Source organism: Hemicordylus capensis, chromosome 1 (genome assembly GCF_027244095.1).
Source record: "Hemicordylus capensis ecotype Gifberg chromosome 1, rHemCap1.1.pri, whole genome shotgun sequence".
Lineage (NCBI taxonomy): Eukaryota > Metazoa > Chordata > Lepidosauria > Squamata > Cordylidae > Hemicordylus > Hemicordylus capensis.
The window spans coordinates 338070472-338088957 of record NC_069657.1 but is presented as its reverse complement, the minus strand read 5'-3'; the positions used below and the strand labels follow the sequence as shown (position 1 = coordinate 338088957).

Genomic DNA, 18486 nt, shown 5'->3' with positions numbered 1-18486 from the left:
ATCAAAACAGCTAATGAAAAGGCTATCCGTGTTCCCCACACCGCCAAACATTATGTTCCCCAACTGTGAATCAGTAAATGTCACATACTTTTGTATGGCACTATAAATACAGATTCCACATATCAGGAACAGCAGCAGCATCAGGACTGGAACAATTATTGCAGTAAGTTTCAATCCTTAAAAAACCAAAAAACTACAATATGTTAAAGACCAAGCTGAACTGTGTGCTTACGAATACATTGTACTAATATACAGGAAGAGTGTACTCTTTATGCTTTCTGGGAAGAGGATGAAAACACTCTATTAATAAGTGGGTTTTATTCCACTCTCCCAAGTAACCAACATGCAATTCAAGAGCTACTGGCTTACATAACACACAGCCAGTTGTGCACCCAAGCACTTTGCTGGCTGCATGAGGCTCACCAGCATGTGGATGCTCCTACTGACAGCTGGGGAGGCTCTGGGCATCCTATGCACTGCATATCAGAGCAGCTGTGACTGAGACACATTGGAAACCATGGAGCTGCTCTGATGCTGCAGCACTTAGAATCATGAAGCCTCCCCAGTGGTCGGCAGGAACATCCACGTCCTGGTTAGCCTCATGCAGCCACTGTATCTGCTGTGTTCCTTCTTCAGCAGCATGTGTGAGAGAGATTTTAGCTGTTCTTTCCCCCCAGAAGCACTCTATCCAACCCACAAACATAGCACTTGTAGGTTAGACACATTGCTTCTGCTGGAAGAGCGAGATCAGCAGAAGTGACTACCCTGCACCCAATGTCCAGAATACTGAAGTGGGAATCTAGTCACTGCAGGCATACAGCTTTAGTCAGAATGCGGGCCACTGATTTGTGCTATCATAGACTATTCACAGAAGATCAAAAATTAAGTTTCTTAAATTAAGAACCCTGTCATGTCTTCTTAATGGCATAATGATTCACAGCTTGTCTCTGCTATTTCTGACAAAAAAACCCAAACAGAACAGTATTCTGTCCTTACGCCACAATCAGGAATCCAATGCTTCTCAAAAATACAAGTCAAGCCAGATTATATCAAGAACACTAAATACTCTTTGGGTATTTGACCCTGGCAGAGTAAAAAACCATGTTTTTAACACCAAAGTGAGCTCTCAACCATACAGCACTGAATGTGGATTTTAATTCAAAGATCATCTTTGGTCACAAATCATCAGGTATTTGAAAATTGGGATTGTGTTTACAACTTCACTTTTAAACATTTCCCCTTTCTGTTCATTCCCCAATGCTCTGCTCTCCAAAGGTATTTGAAGAGATGTAAGAACCAGCCCACACGACCACCAAATGACAGAAATGTGCTGGGAATTCTCCACCCCCACTCGTTTGTTAGAAATATAGTCACACTAGCCGACCCCGCACAGAGCATCTGTATGCTCTCTGTGGCCGGCGTTTACCTCTTCCCCCAGACTCCACTTCCAGGCCCAGCCGACACTCCTCCCCACCGCCACTTCTGCCCCCCCTTTCTCCCCACTTTGGCGGGCCCGGCCTCTCCGTGGCCTCGCTGTGGCCGGGTCCAGCCAGCGGCGCTCTGCCTCACCGCGGCTGGGCTTGTCGCCGCTTGACTCTGCAGCCGCTGGCCAGGCCCACTGCCTGCCTTCACGGCCGGGCCTGCCGCTGCTTGCCTCCACGGCCGCTTCCTCCCACAGCCGGGCACCCTGCCACCTCTGGCCTCCCCAGCCATGCCGCCGATGCCTCTGGTCTCCTGGGTGTGCCGGCGCCCAGCCAATCAGCTGGGCCGCCAGGACGCACATTCGAAGGCACACCCAGGAGAAATATATAGATAGATGGCCCGTTAAGATTTATACTGTGTTTATTACCCAAGTCACTTTCTTCTGAAGGTATGGGTTCTGTGATTGTTCGATCTTCTTTTCTGATTGAGATCCCTGTGCTGTTAACTGCAAACCAGAATAGAAAGCTAATTTAACTTGAGCATGTTTTAAAGACAACGGCACCCTACTGCCCCTCATTCTGTGGGGGTGGGGGGTGGAAGCATGGGTTACCTTGTGCTATGCGACAACCAATAAGTTCCACTTTCAGAGCTATTCTTTTGTGCCAGCTCTGTGGAATAACCCTCACATACCGGGCCACTATAGGAGGAATGAAATTATTCCAGACTATGTCTCCATGATTAGAATTGGCTTTGAATATCTGCAAATGTAAAGGAAAATTAGCTTGTAGTTAGATCACACATTTAAAAGCAACTGAACCAAGAAGCCAACACTCTAACAATGTAGGACAAAAGGATTTATTTTTTTTAAAAGTACAAGTCAGTGGCCCAATTCATGTGGTAGTAAGGCACATAGCCTTGTTTCTTCCACAATTAATAGTCTGGATAGGACTGGGAAAGATTCCTACATGAAACTTTGGAGAGCCACTGCTAGTCAGTGTGGACAATACTGAGCCAGATGGACCAATGACAACTTCCCATGTTCCTAATTCCCACTGTAAGTAAAGTAAAAGTAAGAATGGGAAGTCCAGCCTTCTCTATACTGAGATTGACAGAGCTAAAAAGAAAGTGGTCATCTAGAACCACTACCCAAAAGGAAATTGACTATCTTATATCTGAATGTGCAAGACCATGGATTGCATCCAAACCCTGCCTTTCACTCATAAAAGGGGGGAAATAGTTGCATTTTTTTTTCTGATTCGTTGTCTCCAACTGCCTGCTGAAAATCTGCTTGAGGATTGTGAGACCCTCAGGTGCATTTTTTGGGAGGAAAGGGTACAGAAGGCAGGAGAGAGACAGAGGAATCAGCAAAACTCTTGTCTCCTCTCTTGCACAAGTACAAGATAGCGCAAGTTAAAGGCAGTGTTTGGCTACAACCCCATAGGAGGACATTACTCCTCCACTTTCTCAAGTACTTGTATGGTCATGAGTCGTGTTAGAATCCAAAGGACTGCAGTTTTCAGGTGGGGGTGGAGAGAGGAGAGGAGAAGGGAAAGTTCTAGCCCTTAGTTTGCAACAATAAATTTGGCTATGTGGTGGTGAAAACTGCAATAGGTTCACTGAAAAACTATTAACAAATGTTAAATATCTGAAGTTAAATATGGAAATGAGCTCTAGCTTATTTGCCATGCAGTCTTCTGTAAAAGATGCTCACCTGACCTAAGCTAATTTTCCCTACCATGTAGGAGTAGGCAATGGGCCAATTCAAACAAAATGCCAAACCAAGTCCCAGCACTCATGGCAGTGCTTGTGTTGCCACATGTGGGCATGACATCAGCACATCATGCACCCAGAAATCATTGGCTATGATGTGAACAGGGGCATGCACATCACGCTCAAATTCCTTCGTATCTTCTAATCACCCAGTGACCACCTTCAGCAGGACAAAGACAAATTAACCCATTCCTTTTCTCCCAACCATTACACAGCTTTGCTCCAAGGCTGAAACCGTTTCCCCCATGTACAAAGCTGGAAGCCGTGAATGCAGCCTGGCCAACCACCCCCCAAAATACTGCTTAAAAAGCAGAACCTAGATAATTATGAAGAAAGCTTCACATACCCTTGTTCTGGCAGGGGGAAATCCAGTGTCCTACACCACACCACTTCCAACCAGCCCTCCCTCAGTTCCAAAATTCACCCACTCTCTCAGAACCCACCCAATTTAAAGGTGCCTTTGTGTCCAGTTAGCAGGGGATATAACCCCTGCTAACTTGGCAAGGGGATACAACAGGATATAATCCCTGCTAACTTGGCAAAGAGGCACCTTTGAACGTGGTGATTCTCTTTATTGAGCAGGGGGAGAGTAACTGGCCCTATCCACCCCCAGCACAGTATCTCCAGTGACTGCTGCTGGTGTCTATCTGATGTTTCTTTTTAGATTGTGAGCCCTTTGAGGACAGGGATCCATCTTATTTATTTATTCTTTCTCTGTGTAAATTGCCCTGAGCCATTTTTGGAAGGGCGGTATAGAAATCAAATAAATAAATAAAATATAAAGCAAGTAAGTCGATGGGATTTTCCCAACCACCCCTGTGCCCATAAGCCTATTTCTGGTTCTGTGCCTTTAAATGAGGAAAATCTAGGAATGTGATGTATGTGTTGCCAGGCACCGAAAGGAGGGGTGTGATGACAAGTTGCTAGGCAGCAGAAGGTGGAGTGTTTCCTCTGAGAAACAGCCAGCAAGAGATGTGGGCTGCCTAGAGCTCACACACTTTGGAGCTGCTCTGAGTCTTGCTCTCTGTGGTTGTGGGAGGAGCTTCAGCATGAACCCCAGGTTACAGTGGGCGCCAAATTTGAATGACATGATGGGGAAAGCAGATCTGCAGTTTCAGCAACCTAACCAACTTGAAACTGAGGGTTCAAGTTGAGGTTTTGAGCAGGTACTAACAGAACTGCAGTTGAAAAGAAATCCCGCATTTGCTCAGAAATGCTGACTTTGGGTATGTTTAACTGTGTTTTGGCACTATGTCCGAATTGGACCTATGTCTCTCATCTCCCTGAAAGGCATCTGACCTGGCTCACACACTACAGAGTTTTAATTTGAAGCAGAAATGGAGAAACTCACTCAGGCCTCTAGATAATACACAGAATTTTGACATAGTTTCCAGGCCTATGAAGGAGAAACATGGCAGAGTGGGCACTTTAGCACATTTTAAGAGCCACTGTCCCTCCTGTTACCATAACCTCTCTCATAGCTTGATGTAGCCTAAATAATCTCTTATCTAGAAAACTGCTTATCCAGTCGCTTCTACTGGAATGGAGCCTCCAAATTCCTAATAAGCGTTTCCATGCTGAGATAACTGAGGCACTGTAGAACAAGACCGAGGTCTTTTCTAATACAATAGATATGGCAAATTACCCATGCTGAGACTAAACATAGTTGTATGCAAACACAACACACACAACAAAAAACCAAACAAAAGTGGACACAAAGGTGTTGGCAAGAAAGTTCCCTTGTCCCTTTCTCTCCCCTAGAGTTACCTTTTCTTCATTGCTTAGGATCCTTTTGTACGTCCTCCACTTTGAATTATTCTTATAGGTCACAATAAATGTCTTAACATAAAAATTAAAATCTGGCATAGTGGATCCAGTAGTTCTAATTCCTTGGAATAAAAGGGGGAAAAAATCTAGATAAGTTTTCATTTGATTGGCTATTAAACAAGATTAAAACACACTGGCTGACACGTTATGTAGCATAATGTGGGCGGTTCCGAGCCAATCACACAGTTGTGGGTTCCTAAGGAACTGCTGGAGGTCTTGCGCAAATACTTAAAGTAATGTGTCTGTGCTTCAGGAGTGCTACTTACACTGGGGGGAAATGTAAGTAGCACTTCTGAAGTGCAGACATGCTACTTTATTTGCACTTTTGCTCAAAAGTACAAGATTACAACAGTTGTTTAGAGCCTGCTGCACTGCAATTGGCTCAGAACTGCCCACGACACACTGCATAGTATGATGGGTGCTGCTTCCAAACAAAAATTACTAGCTTATATCTGGAATAGAATCAAGATACATCAGTATTTGCAAAAGCTTTCTTTTACGTTACATAACAACTTCAATCATTAACCATGATAGGTAGGATGCACCTACACATGCAGAAACCGAAGTTGTTCTTCCACTGTCAACCACAAGGAAAAACGCACCTGCACTTGTGGTGTTCCAGCTGCCATAACTGGTTATGGAAGCCCTGTATATGCATAGGCTCTGGATTGCAACAGTTGTTTCTCCATGCAAGTATTAGTTAAAATGCTTCTCCCTCTTGCTGAAGTGGGAAGACAACACAATCCTATAAAGCAGCCAAGTCAAACTATAATGTTTAAACAGATTGACATCCTGCTCATAAACACTGGTGGCAACCTATAGGGTAGCAACTCTGTAGAAAACACATCAATAAAAAACTGCATTAACTACAGTATTAAAGGAAAGTTCCCATTGTAGGCTACAATCCATATCACACAGGCCATAATCCAACAGAGTTAATCATGCCTAAATCTATTGAGATTAGTGGTTTTAAGCATAACTCTGTGCTGGATTGTGGCTGTGAAGTGTGAAAAGGAGACATGTCTTTCTAAAACACAAGAGACACCTACCAGGGAGCCACAGCCAAATGCAGCTTCCTGAGTATACCCTCTGTGTGTGCCCGAGTGTTCAGTGGCATCCCTTTTCACATGTTACATGTATAGGTATCCAGCATCACCAAGTGCTGTGTGCAAACTACAGAGTAAAGTCTCAGAGAAAGTCAGGCCTCCTACTAAATATCTAGGTGCTTCACCAATGTGGAGGATGGTGCAGACATCTGCCTCTTTGCAGTTGAATGTTGAGATACACCCCAGAATTACGATCTCATCACAAAGATTTGTAGCAGTGGTACAGCAGCATTTCCCCCAGCTGTTAAGTTTACTGCCAGAACATTTCAGGACAAAATGAGTTAAGGATTTTGGAGTGTGTGACAGAGCTTGTACATAAAGCAGTTGTACTTAGTGGACTTTCTTCACTGTGAATTGTAGCATAGGTAGCTTATGGATCTCACAGGGTCCCCAGAAGGTTTGTCAGTATCTGGTCCCTCCAAGCAATTCCAGCACAATGCCATGCTACATGCTATCCTGCTGCAGCAACTACTTTCCCCACCCAAATGCTAAGGAATTATTTGCAAACCCTATGGAACATGGCAGATAAGCAGAGAAGAAATGAAACAAGGTCTTGATAAGAGCAAACTGTGGAATATTTAAGAAGGTAAAAGTCCAGTTAACAACCCAATAGCACCACTGGATTCCAATAATCTACTTTTGTAAGAGTCTTAACAATATAGATTACAATCGAATGCAACATTTGAAAAAGACAATAGAAGTGGCAGCAACGTGGAATCCTTTCATCATTACAATGGTAAAGGCTTAGTAGCTATCAATAAGAGGATTACACCACAAACCAGCAGTTTTAATAAAGTCAATCCCTATTCTGTTACTGGGAAGACAATTGCTCCTGAACTGCAGCTGTGATTGCATAAAAATTTGGCCTAAAGACCTAGTTTTGCATTTCAGATTATCCTTGCTAGTGAAAGCAGGGGCCAGTTTCGGATAAAAGTTGTAGTAATACCAGAAAGCCTTGCCATGGTTTTCTCATAAAAACAACATGTGCTATATTTATATTTCTGCAAGATGCTTGCAGAATTGCATATTATAGCGGCATATTCATCTCACAAAAACCCCATGAGGCCTACGTTAGAACAGTAAGCATACCGTAAGTGGTCATGATTAACATAAGAACAACATTTAGGAATTACACACTGAATTGAAATCTAATAGAAGCAATCTTACTCAGTTGACAACTAACCAGTTATTCTTTTTCTCTCTCCCAGGTCTATTTCTAGCCACTGTCGATGGTTGCTCTGGTTTGCTGCCCAGGATGGTCCTTGAACTGAAAGACATGCCTTACTTGGAGACCACTGAACCACCTTCCCAATTTCATTGGATTCATCCCAGAATGATGATGCAGTGATCTGGCCATTAGAAGTGTTGCCTCTATCCAGGTTCAGCGATTTGTTGCAACCTTAAAATTCAATAAAAAGAAGGAAGATCTCTGTCTGCATTGTCCTTGCATATGCTGTATTAGCCAGTACCACAGCCCAATAAGTAATAGGCACGGCCCACACATCTGAACAAAATTCTTGTCTATCCTGAAGAGTTTCCTTTAGGTACCTCTATTTATTGTAAGCACCGGAATTTAGTTGTAGGGTGGGAGAAGGTAACGGACAGGAAAATGGAGAAAAGCAGGCAACAAGTGCAGATGCAGAATGTGTGGCACAAAATATGACACCACACTTTTTGCTTCACTTTGATAATGTACAGAAGCCACATAAAAGCTTTAGTTAGCACCCACAATAGGACTGACAACTCCAATGTCCAGACCCCTACTACTATGGAACAAAGAAGTCTAATCCTGAAGAATAGCCGACTGTTAACAGTGGATGGTAATAGGTTAGAAAAGATTTTAAACTGTTCCTAAAAAACCTGGGGTACCTCCAAAGCCAACCAAAGATTCTTCCATGAGAAAATCTAGAATGGCAGACAAATGGCTAGAAAGACAGCCTTTCCAGCATTTACATGTTTTCCCCACACACCTGCAATGCCTAGAGGAGTGTTGGATACCTGGCATGGTTTTGTATCAGTTTGGGTGGATTAACAGGAAGGTCCAAACAGGCTTGGCTATGACTCTTCAGAGTTTCAAAGTGCACCTTAGAATATAAATGAAGGACCTCTGTAATGTGGAGGGCTTCTTCAGTATAACTCACACACACAGGGGTTCTCCACAGATAAACAGATGTGGAAAAGTACCCAGAGGGAAGGAAGTCTGAGAACAACAGAGCTGGAAGGACTATTGGTTTAACTGATCGATTCTAAGATTGTTTCTTATATGCTACTTGTCTGAACAGCAGTTAGAGCTTCCCACAATCACTTAAAATACCAACAAGAAAAGGATAGACAAAAATATTTACATTCTAAGTGCACAGAGTCTCATGGAAAAGGGACTAAAATAATTTAAAAATGAATAGTGTACCCTATGCATGCTTATTTGACAGTCTGTCCCTTAAGACCGCCCTGAGCCATTTCGGAAGGGCGGTATATAAATCAAATAAATAAATAATAAATAAAGCTCAGTGGTGCCCATCTCCAAGTAAAACTACACTGTATTTGGCTCAAAGCGACAGGTGGAGGGAGCAGTAGTCAAAATGGATCCTCCCCCAACATCTTATTATTGTTCCAGCACTGAGTAGAGGTGTGCATGGAACCGGCTGGCCCAGTTTGGTTCGAGTCTGGACTGGACTCAAACCCAACTGAGCCAGTTTGGTCCAGCACCCCCTCGAACCCCATCCCCCCAGTCAAGTCTGGGGTGGTTGTTTGCAAACATTTTCGGTTAAAATTTTATATATATATGGGCCATGTAGAGGCCAATTGCACAGGCATGCGGCCTCCAAAATGGTCGCCACGCCGAGCAGGGAAGGCCGAAAACCAGCCAAACCAGTTGGAGGGAGCATAAAGAAAGCCAGCGGGGGAGGGGGAACATCTGCGCTGCCCCCCCCACCTCCAGCAACCCCCGAGGGGAGTGAGGTTAATTTTTTTATTTTTATTTTTTTAAACTGAAAATGTTCACGAACCCCCCGAACAGTCGGGGGGTGTTTGGTCCGGGACTGTTGAACCAATCTAATGTAAGCCTCTTTGCACATCCCTAGCACAGAGGAGGACTGAGGTGCCAACAACCAACATCAGCCAGTTGATATGTGGTGGGTTGTGTTTTTTTGGTTTTTTCTTTTTTAAATTCTGAAACAGTAATTTTTCAAAAAATTACTGACTCCCTGATTAAGGCTGCATGCATAGGCAAAGTGTGCCCATGCAGCGGGTTTCTATCAATGCAGCTATGGTGACTGCTTAGGGGTGGGAAGAGGTAGTTCTTACTAATCTCATCTTCTCCTAAAGTGTTCTGCACCACCCAAAAATATGCTTGAGGCTTGAGCATCCCTCAGGGACATAGTTTTGGGTAGCGTAGGGTATTTCCAGGTAAGGGTAGGTCGGCACAAATTGCCTCCCTGCCACATAAGCAACAGCACCGCAGTAAAGCCGGTGACTTGTAAGCCACTTTGGGTACATGTTAACACAGAAGAATGGGGTATAAATAATATCAATAATATTTTAATTGGCCTTGTAAGCTTAACTTTCCCTGGACTGTGTTTTAATGTATAAAATGAAAGAACATTTCTCACCATTTGAGGAAAAAATAAACCGCTTGGCAGACAGAGAGCCACTGTAAATGGAAGGAAAGCATTTTGGTTATCTACCTCATAAGACTGGTACACCGCCTTTGTACACCCAACACCTCAGTCAACATTAAAAACATACTACCATCTTCCCTCCCTCCCTCCCTCCATCTCTCACACACACACACTATTGCCAACGCATCTCTTCTTTCTCCTAGCTTGCAGAGGGATATTGGGGGAGTGGGCATCAGTGGGAAGGGGGGGAAATCAGCAAAGACTGCCCCTCCCTTTTCTGTGAGCACACAAAAACCGTCTTCTGCATGCACAACATTATGTCACCCAAAACATAGTAGTAATTTTTAACAAGTTGTTCTAGTAAGAACTAATCAGCCTACTTTCCTTTCACTGTCTCTACATCTGGGCTAGATTTATGCAAATCAAAGTTCACAAGTTAGATCTCTTGCGCCTCAAATGTCCAGTGTCCACCATCTTGGATCGGGGTGGATGTCATAATTACAAACTGCACCATCGAGGTGTCCCTGTGTGTCACTACAGCTGTTCCAAATTTGGTTCAAATCGGTTAGACAGCCCTCAAGTTAGTGCACTTGCGCTTCAAAAGTTTATGCATTTGCCATCTTGGATCGGGGTAGGTGACATCACAAACTACACCACTGTGGCATCCCTTATGTGTCCATTCAGCTGTAGCAAATTTGGTTCAAATCAGTTGGACTGTCCACAAGTTAGTGCACTTGTGCCTCAAAGGTTTACGCATTCGCCATCTTGAACTGGTGTGGATGACAAACTACTCCACTGGGGAGTCCCTATGTGTCCCTACAGCTGCAGAGAATTTGGTTCAAATTGGTTAAGCAGTTCACAAGTTAGCTCACTTGTGCCACAAAAGTTTTACACGTCCGCATCTTAGATTGGGGTAGATGACATCATCACAAACTATGCCGTTGAGGTGTCCCTACAATTGTACCAGATTTGGTTCACATTGATCCAGGCATTGCAAAGGTGTTGGGGAGGTGGGAAGGGTGGATACACAAACAGAATGCCAGGTGATCTTACAAGCCTACTGGAAAGTAGGCTAAAAAATATCAAGTAAATAAAATGATCAATATGATTTTAGGGTGAAATCATTCTATTTACTTAATTCCCAATTTGATCCAATTTTATTCCAAAACTTGCTGAACCAGCACATAGGCCCCACCTACTGTAGCAGAGATACAATCATTCAGCATTCATAAAAACTAGCTGACCCCACACAGAGCATCTGTACGCTCTTTAGGGCCGGCGGTTACCTCTCCCCCCCCCTGCTTCTGCCCCAGTCTCTACTTCCAGGCCCAGCCGCCTCTCTTCCCCACCCCACTTTCTTCCCCCACCTTCCTGGGCCTTGCCTCTGTGGCTGGGCCCGCCACTGCCTCTGGCCTCTGTGGCCAGGCCTGCTGCCGCCGTGGCGACCAATCCTCCTGGGTGCACCTCAGCCAATCAGGCCTGTCCACCACCCAGCCAGTCAGCTGGGCGCTGGGATGCACATTCCAAGGCACACCCAGGAGAATTAATATAATAGATGATTTTAAACAGTAGAGAGGATTTTAAAATTTTAAATCAGTTTTTTAAAAATTTAAATTGGATGTTAAATTTAAATATATATATATATATATATATATTAAACGAGGACCTCGGTCAAAGTTTTCATAATGAATGTTAATCATAACTTCTAATTTTATTATATGAACAAGTTAACAGCAGTATATGAAGATGAGAGACAAGAGACCTGATCGATCCTATTCTGCAGGTGGTGTACATGCAACACACACACACACACACACACACACACACTCAAGCCCTTGCCCCTCTTTCTCTAAAAATGCTAAGACTTTAGGCCCATTCAAGCATTATGTTCAACAATTGTACTGTGAGTGTACAGTGTACACAGGTACAAATCTGTACAGAAGTACAGTCATTCACATGTTACATTGGAAACAGGTACAGCAGTACACTCCTCTCTGTACTGTGCATTTGAAGGGCCAGTATCCAGGTTCACATTTAAAATGAACCCAGGAACAGTCATTCACACAAATGTGTACATGTGTACAAACATCTGTACACTTGTACAGCATAATGTCTGAATCGGGCTAAAGAAGGCCAATGAATGAATAGAGGATTGGGGGGATGGAGTAGATCTTAGCAAGGAGGAGTTTGGATATAAATGCAAACGACAGGGGAAGGTGATAGAAAGTGAAACCAAAAGTGAACAGAACATATTCATGAAGTCCTGAGGAAATGTTTTCCGAGTGTATCCTCCATTGTAGAGGGAAAATGCCTAGCATGGCAGCAGGCCGTAAAAGAGACTCCATTTGGGAATATTTTAATAAAGTTCCTGTACCCATGGATAAGACAGACATGTGTGCGAAAAGGAATCAGTGCAACAAAAAATGTGAGGCCTGGTTGCCTGAATGAAATAGCATAATGAGGTGTGAACCTAATACAGTCTGTTCCTACCTTCTAAAAATGAAATGAAACCTAAATCTGTCCCTGACAATATATTAAGGTTATATTAGACAACAAGAATGTACTTTTACTAGGAAATTATGATTAAATACAATCTCCCTGACTAGTGAGAATTTTATTTAAATCAAATCAACACAGCCATCATTGCATTCAGACACACTGATGCTATGCCAGTGTTTAGGGGTGAGTCTGCTAGATCAACTAACTAGATTAACATAATCCTAAACATCTCTCTTCACAAGTAAGCGACACAAGTCAGTCAGGTAAGCAACACAAGATTATTCTCTGAAAACTCTCTCCAGCTCATTACAAATAATAAACTCTATCATATTATTGTACCATTACCCATTGGAGCTGTTCACATGAGCAGCCCTACCTGGGCTTGCACAGCCCTACCTGGAAAGGATTGCTCATGTGGAGTGCTGGGATTGGGCCCGATCCCAGCACTGCCCCACTGGGTAGCCCAAGTTTTTTACCTGGGCTATTACTGAACTGGAAGGGTGCAAGTGCACCCTTCTACCCCAATTGTGTGCACACTAGGGCTCTCAAGTTGTGTGTATCAAGTTTGACAATAAGTGACCCTGAAGTCACAGCAGGTAGGGGTGCCACCCTGCAACATGGTCTCAGGCAGAGTCTTAGTGTAAAATGCCAGCTTCAGATTAAGCCTTGGTGATCTGTAATTCAAATTCTACCTTGGATAAATTAAATCACCTTTCACCCACAGCAAATAAGTAATGGAAATATCCTACTAGCCACTTGCAAATGCCCCCCTTAAGAGTATGAAAAGCACAAGCACATGTTCTCCCTCTGCTATGGTCAGGTAGTGAGATCTTCCATCTTTCCTGAATGCACAAAAGGAAAGGTAAATGCACACTATACTTACTCCTGTGAAAGGATGCCATTGGCCAGAATTCCTTGATACCGACTTGTTCCTTTCTTCTGAATCACACTGATCTGGCCACCCAACTCATCTGCAATAACTCCAGCATGTATGGCTGATTTGCACAACAAGGAAGTCTGATGTCCAGAAATCAGAGAAAAGCCAAGGTTTTAGTATTCCAGAAGCTCTCCGTCAACATCCTCAAAAACTATATAGAAATTAGGAGTCAACATTCTTCAAAAATTTCAAAAGAAAAGGGAATGCAACAATTCTCTGTAAATTACTATGCTATTTGGAAGAAATCATTCATGATAAGAGAGCCCCAAAATGTTTTAGAAAAGTTTATTTGATACACAAATGTGTTTCAAGGTAAATATTTAACTGAGTAATCCTTCCTCACGCATGCTTTCTCAGAAATTAATACAGTGCAATTATCTATGATACAGGAAGAAGGAGCAGGAGAGTAAAGGAATATGGTTTCATAGTTTTGCTGAAGATATTCTAATTATGATACACACAGCAAGGCTGAGGAAATTTGGTTAAATTTGGATATAGCCCCTAAGAGATATAGCTGTGTTAGTTTAGCAAACTGAACTGGCTGCAACTGGCATCTAAAGCACCATAACAATTAGACTTTGTCTGAAAACAGCACAATGACAGGGTTTAGAATTACTGTGTGCACATATAAAACAAAAAGGTGGACACCTACTTCCAAACAACTTATACCAAAGGAATAGTGGACTACATTTCCTGTTGATCAGATCAAGACACAAAGGACCATCCTCTTTCCATGTATGAGTGCACTATTCTGTTGCTCAGTAGGAGAACAGATGAATTCCCTCCTACATTTTCAATAAGCTAAGAAAACTGCACAAAGATCTTAACACAAAATAAGCAATTTACAATTGTTTTTTGTAGGGGTGGGGCAGCCTTTCCAAAAGTTCAGCTGATAAGCAGGACTTGTCTACTACCAGTGGTTAAGTCTTCACCACAGATTAAATCACTTACTCATAAAAACAGAAAATGCAAGTTATATGGCCCTCTGCCCACACCAGGTCTGGAGTCTTCAGCACAATGGACTATCCTCCACTTTGCATAGCAAGTTGTTCTACTGGTCTCTGAACCCAGGGTTAAACTTTGAGTTTGTATTTCTATTTGGAGCCACCACTTTTCCAGAAAGCAACACTGGGATCCCGCCATCTTTCTCAGGACCTGTTCTTTGTTCCAGATACTTACATCTCTGTATCCTTCCACTATGTTCCCAGATATCTCACCAGCTAGGTCTCTGCAGCCAGCTGGACAGTACCTGCTGCAATGGAGAAAAGGGGAAATCTTGTTTGGAGCACGGACTGCTGGGCAGTGTCTCACATGCTAAGCCAAGAACATTGCGTAGCAGAACATGAAGAACCTTTTGAAAAGCAAATTGCTTCTAGGTTCATTTCCCTCTCCAGTATGTCAGATTCATGTGCTGAGTGTAGTGGCACAGATTTGCACAAAGACAGCAACTCAAATTTCCGGTTTAGATTCCTTCTGTTGACTTGTATGTTCAGGGAACAACTCAACAGCAGCCCTGCTGGATCAGGCCCAAGGCCTCTCTAGTCCAGCATCCTGTTTGCCACAGATGCTTTTGGGAAGCCCACAAGCAGATGAAGGAAGACTCCCTCTCCTGCGGTTTCTCTCCTGAAATTGGTATCTTGCCTCTGAACCTGGAGGTAGCCTATATCCATCCAGACTAGTAGTCATTGATAGATTGGTCCTCCATGAATGTGTCTAAGCTCCACTTATTTATTTATTATTTTTTATTTATTCGATTTCTATACTGAAATCTATTAAGTCTATATATTAAGTCTTTAAAATATATATATTAAGTATAAAAATATATATTAAGAATATATATTAAGTCTTTCTTTACTTAAAAGACATCCAAGCTGGTGGCCATCACCACACTGCGTGACAAAAGAATTCCATAGATTAATTATGTTCTGCATGAAAAAGTACTCTCTTTTGTCGATCCTATGTTTTCTGGCAACCAGATTAATGGAATGAGCCCTGGTTCTAGTGTTGTGAGAGAGGGAGAAAAACCTCTTCTCTCCCCCACCACACCATACCATACATAATTTTTACAAACCTCTATTATGTCCTCCCTTAGCCTTTTTTCTAAATTAAGCAGCCCCAAATGTAGCCTTATCTCAAAAGGAAGATGCTCTAGACTAAGTGACAATTAAAAGGAAAGATAGCTCAACAAGACAATTGCATAAAGCTGCTCACACTTTTAACAACTGGGCTTGCATTCTATTATTCTTTAAACCCAGTGCAAGGAATGCTCATTTAAACAGACATTGATATGCTTTCAGTTATTAGGTCCGATTCTGCAAGATTCTTATAATCTCTCCACCTCCCACCCCAGCTTCTACAATTAGGGACCAAGAGCACCTTGGCGACACTAGAGATAAAAGACAATCAGAAGTCTGCAGTAGCATTTCTTAATCACTAGCTAACCCGCACAGAGCATCTGTGCGCTCTTTGGGGCTGGCTGTTCCCTTCTCTCTCCTGCACCACTCTCCCTCCCTCCCTCCTGCCCCACACTCTTGCCTCTCTTCCCCTCCCTCCCACCCCTCTCTCTCACCCTCCCCTCCCCCTGCTCCTCTCTCCTGCCCTCCCCCTCCCCCACTCCCTCTTGCCCTCCCCCTGCCCCACTCCTTCTTGCCTTCCCCCTCCCCCTGTCCCACTCCCTCTTGCCCTCCCCTTCCCCTCCCTCTTGCCCTCCCCCTCACCACCCCCTCCCCCTGCATTTTTAAAAGTTCTACTTACCCGGCCGCCGCCACCGCTCCTCCTCCCGGGCAGCGAACAGGAAAGTCACGCCACCCGGTTCCCTCCCACCCCAGTCTCCCATGGGCTCCGCCTGGCCGGCACGCCTGGCCAAGAGCCGCCTCCGTGGCCTGACCCGCCGGCAGGCCCGCCACACCAAGTGCCACCTACGCGGCCTGTCGTGCCAGCGGGCCCGCCACACTAAGTGCCGCCTATGCGGCCTGCCATGCCTGCTGCCGCTGCTTGCCAGTCTTTGCGGCCAGCGGTAGGACAGCCACCTCTCCCCCCACCTCCGCCTTCTGCCCCAGTATCGGGGCCAGCCGCCAGCCACCTCACCACCTTGGCTGGGCCTGCCACCGCTTTGCCGGGCCTGCAGCCACCACCCGTCACCAGGCCGGGCCCGCCAGCGGCCATGGCTCGCAGTGGCCAATTCTCCTCCTCCTGGGTGTGCCAGCCAATCAGGCACCTCCGCAGCCCAGCCAATCAGCTGGGCTGCCAGGACACATTTTCCCTGGCACACCCAGGAGAAATATATAGATAGAGAGATAGATTTTGGAAAGCGATGTCTCTTGAAAGAGGTCTTTGGTCTCTCTCCCAGACAAACAACCAGTAGATAATCACAGATTTAAGTTTACATACTCCTAAATGTATCTAGGAAAGGACACACATTCCTGTGGCTGGCAGCAGGGTTTCAAGCATATCATAAGTGGTCATGTATCTTATCCAGTTACAGCAGTAATGTGCAAGATGCAACATGAATCACCAGAGCATATAACTCCTAAACCTGTAGTTACCTGTACTCAGTCTCCACATAGTGGTTTGCTCTGTCCAGACATGTGATTAGATCTGTTGAAAATAAGAGTTATTTGTGAATCTGGAATGTACAGCATACATAAAAGATGTGGCTACTAAATTAAAGCTAAAACATTTTCTCAAGCTTCCCTTAAGAGCAGTCAATAGTCAAACTGATCAACTTTTTCTTGCCTCTCTTTAACACTTCCTGACCCCACTATTTTCCCTCCCAGCTTTGGGTTCGCTGTTCTGTATAGAACAATTATACAAGAACTTATCCCCAGAACAACCAATTCAGTAGGGGATCATTCATATCCTACATCCTAAAGCAATTAGCAAGCAAATGTGCTGGAAGGAACTTATGACAACTATTTTTGGAATTTGTTAGAATGTTTCTGAAGGATTTTTAGGCCTGCTGTCCACAGGCCTAACAAAAATTTTTTGTTGAAGTTTAATCATCTTTCCCCAATTTCTTTTAGGATCTCTTGTACATTTGTCAGTAATATTCTTAATGATTCCCCCCAGCTCCCCAGCTAAACCATGTAACCTCAGGGGTATTTTTCAAATGTTTTCTCTTTGACATGCTCTGTAACATTTCTGATTCTTATGAAGCATTTAAATATATTTTAGTCAAACATTATACAATTCTTCATTATAGAAACATAGCAGTGAAGACAAAATCCGAACTGTTTCCCCATGTAAATCTACCTGAAGTTTCACGTTCTAGCCATCATAAAAATCTACATTTAGTTCATCTGTCTTGAAATTTGCTAGATTAAATAAATAACGAGTAATGCGGTCAAATATATGGGAGTTTAAACTTCTTCCTATGCAAGTGAACAGAAAGTACATCAAATTTACATTCCCTTGTCTTTTATTCCCTATATAAAAAAATTACATATAATGTATGTTTTTCTCATTTGCAAAATAACAGGTTCAGTAATTCTATATTTCTTACAGTATAAACTCTCAATTATAACGCCCTATACAATTGTAGGCATTGTAGTACATGGAAAATAGGGGCAGCTGATAGTGGTTAGATCAGGCCTACTACAAAACAAGTTATTTCCCTTTCAGCCCACTCAAATATAGTTAGACAAGTTGACTGGGGTTGTCTCAGAGCAAAAGGGGGGAAAAACAGATACTACTATACAAAAGGTGTAATGTGACCAGTATATATCATATCTTAATATAACTTCTTTCAATCTATTAAACCATGTTGCAATGCATTACAAAGTTTGTAATAAACTAACAATGTGCAATTATAGGTCTAAATATTGCTTTGTAAGTCTCTTGAGAGATAAATATAAATGTCCAAAGAAGATTCTATATACAATTTGCTCGATAGGCAATTTTGAATACCTGCAGAGCTGATAGCTGATGAAAATGGCTGCGGGTTCTTATGGCTGCAAGAGCTGATGAATTACAAGAATAGCTGCGAGTTCTAATGACTGCAAAACAGGTAGTGCTAATACTCTGTTTCGTGTAACTTCTTCAATTACAGTCAGTTAATACAGTCTATTAATACAGGTATAAACAAAAAGAAAAAGTATTAGAACAACCATGATCCTCTTTGATAGATAAAATAGTGAATTTGTATATGTCTAGGCTAGAATCTAGTTGCATATTAAATCCATCAATCCATATTATTCTAAAATTAGTTATTATGGAAGATATATAAATGATATTTCCATCTTGTTTGAGGATCAAGAGGAGATCTTCCAACAATTTATGATATGGATCAACACAGTAGACATCTATATTA

The 18486-nt window shown here is 43.1% G+C and overlaps 1 protein-coding gene and 1 long non-coding RNA gene across 5 annotated transcripts in view; one reads left to right on the top strand and one right to left on the bottom strand.

The window, feature by feature from the left end:
- Positions 1 to 18486, bottom strand: part of DCBLD1 (discoidin, CUB and LCCL domain containing 1) — a 50253-nt gene that overhangs the window by 4341 nt on the left and 27426 nt on the right. For 3 of the 4 annotated variants that reach the window (XM_053275259.1, XM_053275328.1, XM_053275415.1), the window contains 9 exons: positions 16724 to 16775; positions 14358 to 14430; positions 13125 to 13258; positions 9734 to 9774; positions 7309 to 7524; positions 4960 to 5081; positions 2033 to 2180; positions 1850 to 1927; positions 89 to 176 (listed from right to left, as the gene is read on the bottom strand). In XM_053275259.1, coding sequence (XP_053131234.1) covers positions 89 to 176; positions 1850 to 1927; positions 2033 to 2180; positions 4960 to 5081; positions 7309 to 7524; positions 9734 to 9774; positions 13125 to 13258; positions 14358 to 14430; positions 16724 to 16775 — 952 coding nt within the window. The remainder of the gene's footprint in view (positions 1 to 88; positions 177 to 1849; positions 1928 to 2032; positions 2181 to 4959; positions 5082 to 7308; positions 7525 to 9733; positions 9775 to 13124; positions 13259 to 14357; positions 14431 to 16723; positions 16776 to 18486) is intronic. The other variant, XM_053275509.1, reaches the window with a different exon arrangement.
- LOC128336238 (uncharacterized) lies at positions 3937 to 7555 on the top strand. The gene is made up of 2 exons (XR_008311872.1): positions 3937 to 4358; positions 7334 to 7555. It is a non-coding gene; the product is annotated as an uncharacterized LOC128336238 (long non-coding RNA).